Source organism: Athene noctua, chromosome 3 (genome assembly GCF_965140245.1).
Source record: "Athene noctua chromosome 3, bAthNoc1.hap1.1, whole genome shotgun sequence".
In the NCBI taxonomy this organism is placed as follows: Eukaryota; Metazoa; Chordata; class Aves; order Strigiformes; family Strigidae; genus Athene; species Athene noctua.
This window is the reverse complement of record NC_134039.1, coordinates 72,321,373-72,332,706: the sequence shown is the minus strand read 5'-3', so window position 1 is coordinate 72,332,706 and position 11,334 is coordinate 72,321,373. Positions and strand designations below refer to the sequence as shown.

Here is an 11,334-nt window from a genome sequence, read left to right as displayed (position 1 = left end):
AAAAGGTTGGAGGAGGGGGGATGAAAAGATGGGTGCTCTGTTGGGGCTGGGAAGGGTAGCAGGGAGACCAGCATGAAGGGCTGGTGCCTGAAAACCACTAGGTCTCAGAGCCCACCAAGTAAACAGCCCTGTTCTAGCCCACAAAATACCCCATCACCCAAACAATGTACATTTTTTCATGAACAAACAGCATTATCTCAGACTGCCAAGCCCTAAACAATTTCTTTCCACCCATTGCTTCTCCACAAACCTGACTTTATTTTTGCTACAGGTTTTATACCAGCAGTTCTCAGCTGCATACCTTCTCAGCCACTTCGGAGAGATCCAGGCTCTGCAGCTTGCCTGCGAGTTCATCCAGAAGGCGCGACTGCTCCTCTTGTTTAGCCTTGAACTGGGCCTCCTTCTCATTGATTAAGTCTTCCACTTCCTGCCGTGTTTGCGCTGACAGCTCCACAGTGCTATCGGGGTGAACAGTGGAGGCATTGACCCTCTCCTCTGCCTCCAGGGACATCTGGAAATACTTGGTGATACTATCCAAGGCTCCTGCAGAAATCAGATGGAGCTGCTCAGAAATCTATGAAGTAACCCAAAGTAATTTATATTATGGAGGCTGGAAGATGACACATCAGGGTTAGCGATGTATCACGTTAAAGGAAACACCAGCCTTTGCAGCTGTATTCAGTGCCATTGCAAGAATGACAGAATTTGGCTTGTTGCGGGGAAGAAAAAAAAAAAGTTCATTTTTTTTGCTTGGTTGACAGTGTGTCAAGTTTGCTGGATCTTGAAGTTAAACCTTTCTCTGACCCTAGTGCCTGAATTCTGCTTGCCCTGAGGGCAAAAGGAGATCCAGCCTTTTAGGTGTATAGGGCAACAGTCTAAGGATTCGCTTATCCCATTAGTCCTTACTGCTTGTGCTGGGATGTCTGGCTTATGGAGTCACTGCTTGGAAATTGGTCAGAGTTTGCCCAAGAAACAACTGCTTGATGAAGATGCTGATTTATGGAACTGTTAGTTTTGAACAACCCCTGGAGAGGCCTTGAGCTGGTGTGAGGGACCCTGTGGGGGTGGCCACAGTCTGCACGTCAGGGCAGCTTTCCTATGCAGACTGCCACAAGCTGTGGACTCCCCTGTTCTACACCCTATTTGCCTCACTCTGTGAAATTTTACATTCACTGAAAACAATCTTAGACTTCCTGCCAGGCAGGAAATGAAAAAAAAAAGAAATAAAAAAAATCCCATCTCTCAAGCTTGAATGAAGCTAGCTTTCAAAATTTCCATGGAATTTGGTGAGATTTCTTTCTCCAGCAAATTTTGATTCTTGGCACATTTCAGTGTGCCCATGAGCATGCAAGGCTTAGGTGGCTCAGAAGAACTAGGCCCTTACAGTATGCTCTTAGTCACAAAGATTCAGGTACTTTTTGCAACCAGGAACAGCAATTTAACAGACTAGGGAGAGCAACGGAGATGTCCAGGTGTATCTTGGAATCTGCTGCACTTTCAGCTGTTGCATCTCATCCAAAATGTTTTAATGAAGAGAATTTAAGACAATTCTGTGCCCCAACAACTTAAGCCAGCTTTGCAATGTGCAGAGGGAAAGAGAGGGGGTGAGGGGGCAAAACAAAATTCCTGCTGCATCTGCAACTCTGCTAATGCACAAAAAGAAGCTGCCCTCCTAGGAACTGTGTTTTATTACAAGTTAGAAGATTAACCTGGTATTTTAAGGCCATGCTCTAATTAAATCTTTGGCCACCCCACTGCTTTCTCCCCCTCTCTGTGACACTTACCCCGAACATCAGAGATCTTGATGAACTCTAGCTGTTCTGCAAGTTCTTTCACGACATGGTCTAGGCTTTTGGCATCTGTCTCCAGCGCACTCAGGTCAGTGTCTGTGCTATTGCTCTTCACAGCTAAGGCTGACAGGTTTTCTTCTATGTCAGCTATCTTAACTGTAACATCTGCTGTCAGCTTTCTGTAAAACAGAGGCACAGGACTCAAGAGGGGGAGGAGGAAGGGTTGTAAGCCTCAGTGTTTCACTTTACTGAAGAGTGGTGGTTAGAGCTGTGCTGTGCTGAGCTTCTCCCACGGCAGGACCTGTCCTCCCTTGTCAGAGCTGTAAGTGATTTGTAACAACATGCCTATCTAGAATACTGTTCTGTTTCCTTTATCATACAAAACTACTTTTTAATCTACAGCACGTTTATAAACTCAAAGCACCAAATTGCTCAGAAAACAGCTGCTTTGTGTAAGATTAACTGGAGGCAGATTCCAGAGGACTGGTGTAATTCTCTTGTATCATGGCAACTGCATAGGTCAGAGTTGACTACTATGATCCATACATAATTTGCTTCCCATCCCACACAGCTACAAATGCAGTTTTGATTACTACGAGCTCATGGGACAGATTTGAACTTCAGGAAGCGGGGGGAGAAACCCTTAGTTTTAACACAATGGATTCTTTTAACTTGTCTGTAAAGATCCCCCCTCACCAGCCGTTTCTCTAGGGCTATGAAAGTAAACCTCCTGCCCTCAGCATTCAGGATGGCCTCAGTGAGCCACAGAGCAGGTTTTAGCTAGTGGGATAACCCTAAAAGGAAAAAGCAAGTGTATGTAACACGTCAGTGCTGCTGCAGAACAGAAGTGGGCATATGAAGCTATTCCCATCCATGGTGATCCCACTGAACCCAGCATTTCCTCATTCTGAAAGAATCAGGCAGTATTGATCAATTTACAGCGCTCACAATAGCCCAAGACCCTGCTGTTTTCCAGGAGTCCTCCAAAGCCCAGTACTACTTCTGTACAGCTAGAGAAGAGCAAGAACAGATAGATATATATATATATATATATATTAGGGAAAAACAGCTGCTCTGACCTACTTCAGTACACGCAGAGCCCAAATGCAGTAGCAACCCCCAGCTCTCTAACTGCAGGGAGGGAGCTGCAGGACAGAAGTGTATCCCTAATTGAGACATTTGTGCTTTAATCCTTGTCCCTTTGCTTTGTGCAGTCCCCTTTACAATGCACGAGCAGGTCTCAGCAGTTGTACATAGTGCTAGAAAGCATATGTAATCCTGCTTGATTTTCAACTGCCCCATCTCCAAAAGGATAAACTACCATCTTTTGTATGCTTAGTCCTAAACCAAAATAAAAGGCTCCTATCCTGAGAAAAATGGAAACAATCCTTGTTATAAAGTTGGTGCTTCCCCCCCCACATGCTCAGAGTGCAGAAAGGAGCCCAAGTTTCCAACTCATCAGTCACACACGGAAATCCAGGAATTTAATCTCTCCCCTCCTCATTCTCTCACATAATAGCAGTGTTTGTCCTTTGCCCCGGGGGGGGCGCGGGGTAAGCATGAGTGGCTCTGTGGTAATTAGCTGCCTGGTGCGCAGTGGGAGCAGGAGGACCCCTGCCCAGAGCGTGGCAGCTGTGCTGCCCCTACCTTGCCCGGCCAGGTTTCTGCTCACGGGGCAGATGCTTACTGCTGCTGCTGGGCATGGGGAGGTGCTCCACCAGCGCAAGGAGCCACAGCGTACCTCACCCAGCTGGAGCCGGGCTGTCAGCCCAGCATGGGGACATCAGCCACTCAAGTAAATCCCAGCTCCTGGCACTCCCACTCCCTCCCATGCTGGACATAGCCCTGTAACTGCAACTGTACTCACTCTGCTTCCTCAAAGAGATTTCCAATGTTCTTCAGGGGCTCGGCAGCTGGATTTTGTGCAATGATGGTTTTAATTTCACTAAGCTTCTCCTCCAGGGTGTTGAGTGTCTGCTGGTATGGGCCAGTGACTCCAGTGATTTTGAGGGCATTAGCCCTATCCAAGAACTGCTGGGTCCTATTAGCCAGCTCGCTGATGATCACGTCCCAGAGGGCGAAGCACTGATGGCACGGCACACAGTCAGGGAAGAAGCCTGAGTAGCCCCGGGAGCACTTGTCGCAGCGCGGCCCTTCCACCCCTTCATTGCAGATGCACTGCCCGGTGGCACGGTCACACTGCGGGGTCTGGATGCCACGAGGGTTGCAATCACATGCTGGAAGGAGAGGGTGGCTAAGGTGAGGGAAATTATGGTGGCTTTGGCAGGGAGATCATTTATAATGAAGTGGTGAAAGGAGTATAGCAGTGGTCAGTGCCTGGATTATTAAAAGCTAATTACGGATGTGTCTGCTTGGGTATGGGGGAACTAGGGCTGAGTGTGAAAGGGGAGAGAGATAGGAAATAACTTTGCACATCTCAGAAACAGTTATAATAATGGAACAAGGATGGACACTTCTCCTTGCAATGTTTGGATGTCAACCGGAGATCAACTGAAGACAAAGATCCCAGTTTCAGTCCTACAATGAAGAGTGGAGCAAGGCTTTCCAGATAGAAAAAGAAATGACAGGCAGGCACACAGCAAAGGGTTTAAGAGCAAAACATGAGTGAAATGGGAAAATGGTTGGTTGACCAAGGAACAATCATTTACTGCCTCCTCAGCACAAGGGTAGGGATCAGCTGTGGAATCCAGCAGACCAAAACCCAATCACCTTCCCCTGTGCCTCCCACAAACACCACAATAAAAGGAGATAGACGATTACACAGCACTTCAGCAGCAGAGCTCCCTGCCGCAAGACACTGTGATGCTAAATGCTGAGGTGGCTTCAAAGAAGAACATGACAAATTTATGGAATAGCAGCCCTTGAGAGGTCTTCTATACAGGAGTACAGGGTTTGGCTCAGGACATGCTCCTGCCACCAATGGTGAGAAAACATTCACAACATGCATCAACGAGCCTGGCACTTGGCTGACATTTTGGGTATACAGAAAAGGGAGAAAAAAATCAAGCAGTGAAAAGTAGAATAAAACTAAGAATGTGGTTGTGGGCAACCCTGTCTGAGGGAGAAGAGAGAAGTCTTCTCCAACATGGGTACTAACAACCAAGAGCTTGCACGCTGTCACCCTCAAATGGGAATGAGGACGATTAATAGATTTATTTTTTTAAATTACATCACACTTTGAGCACCAAGTAAGGAATTATTATTGACACCTTTCTGAAATGAACTTTCATTCTTACTTTATTTTTGTAACTGTGAATACCTGTCTATCTTTATATACTAGTCAGGTCAGGTAAAACCCAGGGGCTCCAGGTAGTTGCCAAATGGGAGTGATAATGTCCGAGCAACATCCTTTTTTCACAAGCTTTTAGAATAAAGATGCATTTCTTTGGCACTAACCCACCATGAAGTTACTCAATTAACTTATTGATGCATGGTCATTTCTAACAGCACAGACACACTTTGTACACAATAACACTATCAGGAGAAGCGTTTCCATGCAGTGGGGCTGCCACTTGACCTCTCCTCCTCCTTAATTACACAGGCAGCAGCAACAGAGGAAATCACCAACCTGCAAAGCCTTTAATAAAGGGACGGCAGCAAAGAACAAAAAGAGAGGCCTTGAAAATATGCAGGTTATCCACCTACCATCATGGCAGAGTACACCAGAAGCAGGTCAAGCACAACCTCCTTGAATACGCAAAGGACTATTACACCTGATAAAAGCCTTCACTTATACATCCATTTACCAGGCATCGCTGAAGGAGGTTAATGGCTCAAAAAGGTCCATAAATCAATTTGCACACCCTAAGCACATGCCCTCTTGAAAAAAAAGGGCAAAACACAAAGCCGTTTTCAAGATTGTACATTGTTTGCCTCAATGCCAAAACACAGTGGTGGTCTTCAGTTCAAAAATTACACAAAGAGCCTCAGCAGAACAAATCGCTCCTCAACAAAGTGACTTTCTTGTACAATGTGAATATGATAGGCAAGAGACAAAAATAACTTCTGCTGCCTGCACAATTGAGCAAAATGGTCCTTTGTTCTTTGAATTATACCCTGACACAAGAGATTGTTTTTACTTTACATCGAAAGTGCTTAAGTAGTCAACTCACCATGGAATATGTTCCCTGCAGGCAAACCCTCGAGTTCCTGTTTGAAGGTCAGTTAACCCTTCTGTCAACTAATAAGGCCCTCGGAATAATGATGAATTGTCCAAATTCCTCTGTATAGAAAGAGGCTAAATGGCATGTGGCTTTTCTCAATGATCCTGAGATCTGATCAAGTTACATGAATACTTCCTTCTGGCAAATCAGATCACTATATTTACTTGCGGATTGAAAAAGCTTAAAGTGGAAAAAAAAAAAACCTATGTTGGTAATTCTACTCCTGAATACCTACATGTTCAGGAAAGGGAAATGACATGGCTTTAGCAGCATTTACATGGTAAAGTAGATTCCAAAATCTCTGGAGCCAGAAAATGCTGGGGAAGGGGAGAGGAGAATTTAAGTACCAATTCGTTCGCAAAGGAAAAACCCAAACTCCACAGCTGTTTGTTGGGAGATAATGAAGAGCAAAGTAATTTATTCTAAAAGCAGCACAACAGCTGGAAGAATCATCACATTTCTAAAATTCTACGAAACTTCCAAACTGAGCTTTGTGAGACCCATGAGAAAACTGTACAAGGTGGCTAGAAACATTACTTTGTGTTATTTCTCCATTTTAGGATTCTCTATCAAGCCCAGAAGCAGGCAATGCTGGCTCTGAATTACCTCAGTAATGCGATTCCAACATATATAAAATGGCTTTCAAAAGTGCTGTTTTCATACTTGCTCCTTCTTTTATTATCTTCCCAAGTCATTAACCGTGCACAGGACCACACCAGCTTTCAAACCAAAAGGTATAACTGAAGATAATTTTATTTCTATTTTTAAGTAAAATCCATAGTTTAAAGGAAAACAAGAAAAAGCCTCCCTCAGTACTGAAATAAGAAGATTCTAGATTATTTTATTTCCATTTTGAAAATTTGAGAGACATTTCTACACATTGGTCATACAGTCTCTATAGGTACAGCCCTCAGACAATTGCTTGCTGTGTCACTGACTGAAATATTTTTTAAATTCTCACAAAAGCATCACTGCTCCTCTTACAGCTCACATCTCATGAGTAAATCTTTCATCTTGCAAATGACACATGCATGCCAGTGTTTGGTTACATGTGATCTTCTTTTTAAAAATCTAGATGACCTTAGCCAGGTGCTTCCACTAGATATGATTGAAATTGTCTCTGTTCCTCACTAGAGTCAATCTCTAAGTTATCAGAAGCTGGGGCCCAATCTCTGGACACCGCATTAATAACAACATCAAGCCACCAGAAACCCACAGAAACTGCCCTCCAAGGTCATGTGGAACAGGACCTCCGCCATCTCCAACACCTCTAGTGGCAGAGTCCCGTATCCTGCACCCTGGCCACCACCACCAGGCTATTTTACACCCAGCAAGGAGCATGTCCAAGGCCACTGCAGAAAGCATCTTCCCTTTACAGCACAGTGGGGATCGAACTGTCCACTGACTTCAGCTGTGGCCAGTTCTCAAGAGGAGGAAAGCAAGCCCAGGCCAAGACCATATAAAGGTGCAGAGCACCTTGAACACTGTGGGCCACTGGGCAAATAGCTCAGCACACAGCTTTCACCTCTGCCTCATGCAACAGCTCCCTACCAAGAACTTCAGTCTCCGTGAGATTTCAGGGCGCAACTTTGTCCTAAACTCATGAAAAAGTGACTTTGTTCTAAAGGGACAAAAGCACAGCGACAGTGGCAGGATTCATGTGAAAGGAAAGGAGGTCCTCCTAGGTGACACAGACTGGAAAAGGCTAGCATAGGATTGGCAAAGAGTTCATGGAAGAGTAACTGAGCTACACATCCATCATTCATGATGGTGGGTGCACACCCACCAAACGGATTCATGTGACATTTGCTTAGCACTGCCAATGAACTGGGATGTGAAAACAGGAGACACCTTGATTCCTATCATCTGCTAGAAACAGAGCAAACACTGTGCCAGAAAGATCCAGCACATCATGCTCAGCATCATTTTTGGCCAGAGTACCCCAGCATCACCTCTAGCTACAGTGGAGTTCTTACTTCTCTAACACCTCCTTTGTTAATGTCCAACTATTCCTATATGTGAGTCAACTCCTATGCAGCCCAGTGCTAACGATGCTCTCTGTTACAGTAGTTTTGGTTCTGATGTACTCAAACATGCTAACTCAAACACGGTCTTCACTTGGCTCTGGAGATTTCTGCTCTAACCAGCACACTCATAAGTCTGATGTAACACCTGAGTAGCTATACCACAACTAATTTTAGCATATGCCTGGTTAATCTAGTTTTTTTCAAGAAAACAAGAAACACACAGGCACATCTAGGGATGCAGAAGGGTTTCAAATATTACTCCATAGCTAGCTATGGCTTTATATTCCACTTAACACAGTATTTGTGGAATAGGGAAAGACAAAGTCCTGTAAGCTCTTTTTAAATGCCTTGCCTATGCTTATGGGACTAGAACCTGGGAAAATTGGTTCATTTTGCAATGCAAAACCACACAGATGTTGAATTTACTGCAAGAGATTTAGATGCCTTAATTAGTTTGGGTTGGAAAATGGCCTTCAAGACAAATGGCTGATTACCCTCCCTTCACACAGAGGGGTGGACCAAGGCCAAGGTGAAGGGCTGCAAGTTAACACAGACGAGGCTGCTTGCTTTGAAGATCAGTGTTATACAGGACATGGCAGTATCTCCCATGGAAAATACAGTGGAGGAAAAGAAGTCTTTTGAAATCATTGGCCAAAGATTTGAGGTTTTCAAAGAAGCTAATTACTAAATTAAACAATAGGTTTCTATTTTGAAATATCATTTTGGAACTGGATATATTGGTTTTTTTAATTGAGTGTTTAACTCAATCAGACATTCTTCTGTGGCATACGCCGACTTAGTGAAATCACTTTTGACAGGAAAAATTTCTAGCCAAATTCTTCAGTCAGGATCTGCTGATTAAGAACTTATAAAAGATTGTACCTGCATCTGTTCACAAATGCATGTGCACATATGTGCATGCACACACATAGTGTCCATGGGTAATTTTTATAGGACCTCAATCAATGCATTTCTCTTTCAGTAATTCTTTTTCCTGATCTTAAAGATAAAAGTAGCACTCATACATGCTTATTGAATGCAGTCTTGTAGAAACCTAAGGGGAGAAATCCCAAAGAGGTAAATTACTAGCTCGAGGAGTATGCTTTGGGCTCACAAAGATCTATGAACAGCTTTTATCTTTCACTTACTCTGACAGCTCTGATACCTTTCCCTCTGATTTTAAATATCTAGAACTCACTTTCATTAAAACTGCTCTAATTTAATGTGGCATATTTGCATATCACTTTAAGGTGTGTTAGAGCAGTTGATACTACAGCCAAGATGATATAATGGATACTGAAAGGGATGTATGAAGATCAGTCTGTGTTTAACACATTACTGCAGAATGCTAGGAACCAGCAAGTGTCATACATCATCCTACACAGAACAGAAATAATTTTTGCAGAATTATTTTCTTTACTGCTTGAGATCAGGGACAGAGAGCATTAAATGTTTAACTCCTCTGCAGAAAAAAAACAAAGGGTTTGTTCAAACATGATTTCCTGGCATCATTTCCCAGTGGTAGTGAGGCACTATGATGAGAAAACCATTCAGCAATTTGTAAGGTTGAAAGTTTTGCAGTGCTAGCAAATTTCTTCTGAATATTCAGCTATTGATTCAAATTACCCTGTAAGCATATTGCTAACTCCAATGTTGAGTGTTAAGATAAGATCCAAGCCTAGAATTACTGGAGTTGTGCTGCATTTTATCATGCTCGCAGACCTTGCCAAAAGGGCAATTTTCTGGAAACAATCAATATATATTACAATATTTTAAGACATAGGTCAATTGAAATTATGAAACTCAAAGTGAAAATCGCATTTTCTTTGGTGCAGAATTTGTCTGACTTCCTTTAGACATATCACAAAAGAAAAAAAACATCAGCTAATTTTTCTCCCTGCACCATAAACACCTATAAAAGCAGCCTTTAGGATGCTGGTATTAAACTAAGACTATGAAGGCTATTCTTAAATGGCAACGGGGTAATTTTCAGTGAACAGATGTTTTGGCACCAGGTACATAACAAGACTAAAAAGAGAGAAACAACTTTCTGCCAATGTCTGCAATGAGTATTTGCTAAAAACATGACTTTTTTTCATTTTCGTTCCATTAAATTCTGTTTTTTACAATAGGGCTTGATACTCAAGTCCAACACAGAATATTGACACACTTATGCTCCTTGTAAAGGGGATATAGCAACACAACGTAACTCTCAATCTCATTGAGTACCTTTTACTAACTGCACTCTGTTCTGTTTGTTCAATTTATTAAAGCAGTAATGATAATAAAATTGTCATCTCCTTTATATTATATGAGAACACATAAATTTCAAATATCTACTATGCAAGGGCACTGTTTGTGCTGCATCCGCAGCCACACTGTATCTCAGAGGCTTCCTGGGGGCCTGGAGTCTCCTGCCAGAATGTGTTTTGTGGGCTGAAGTCAGTGCAGAGCTCAGCGTGCCAAGTCCTGCACTTTGGTTGCCAGGCTTTGGAAAAGCTCCAGCAGAATGCCTGGGAGACTCGAGTTTGATGAAATTTGTAATCCTATTATTTACTACCTTAGCAAGGATTTTTATGCACACACACACATTCACGTGCAGGCTTGTGCAGAGCTGCATATAGCTTGCAGCTAAACAACAGCTACAAGAGTCCTGCAAAGAGGCTGGCACTGCCCCGCTAGCAGATGATGCTCACAGAGTAACTCCTGCTCACTGTAACCCTCATAGGGACCTGCACAAGACAGAGAGATGTGCTGGGCTTTTTCCTATCCTCTACACCTCTCCTGTGCGTGTTTCAGGCATTATGTTAAATGAGTAACTTTTGCGCTTTTTTAAGGGCATCTGTGAGTGTGAGAGCGCACCCAGTACCGAGGGGTTGAGATGCTGTCCAAGCTTAGGCATCTCCCTTAGCCTGCCCCAGCAATCTGGTCCTAGTGTGACCTGTGGGGACATGCAGGGAGGAGATATCAGATGACGGTTTCTCTTCACTGCAGGGAGCAGTCTACAAATCAGAGCACTCAGACCAGGTGCAAAAACTGATCTCCACCTTCTGCTTCACTATCTCCAATCTGACCAAGATTTACAGAAAACTAGTCACAGGCAGCAGCTGGCAATGGTCACTGCCATAGATGGGGATGGCAGGGAAGTGTGCCCTGGAGTCTGGTTTCTAGAGGAGTGTGCTGGGACCCCGGTGCCAGATCCACAGCTTGGTGCTGCTACAGGTACCCGGGAACCTGTAGGAGACTGTGGCCCCTAGCCTGTCCTAGATGGGCCATTTTGTACATCTCCAGATAGCTGTGTCTAGAGGTTATTTGCAGGCACTTGTATTACAT

General features: G+C 43.7%; 1 protein-coding gene across 1 annotated transcript in view; it reads right to left on the bottom strand.

Moving 5' to 3' along the window:
- The window catches only part of LAMB1 (laminin subunit beta 1), a 44,273-nt gene that overhangs the window by 7,453 nt on the left and 25,486 nt on the right, over positions 1–11,334 (bottom strand). Inside the window, exons 24-26 of the mRNA XM_074903300.1 lie at positions 3,658–4,027; positions 1,785–1,969; positions 302–543 (exon numbers count right to left, since the gene is read on the bottom strand). Of these exons, the coding sequence (XP_074759401.1) occupies positions 302–543; positions 1,785–1,969; positions 3,658–4,027 (797 nt within the window). The remainder of the gene's footprint in view (positions 1–301; positions 544–1,784; positions 1,970–3,657; positions 4,028–11,334) is intronic.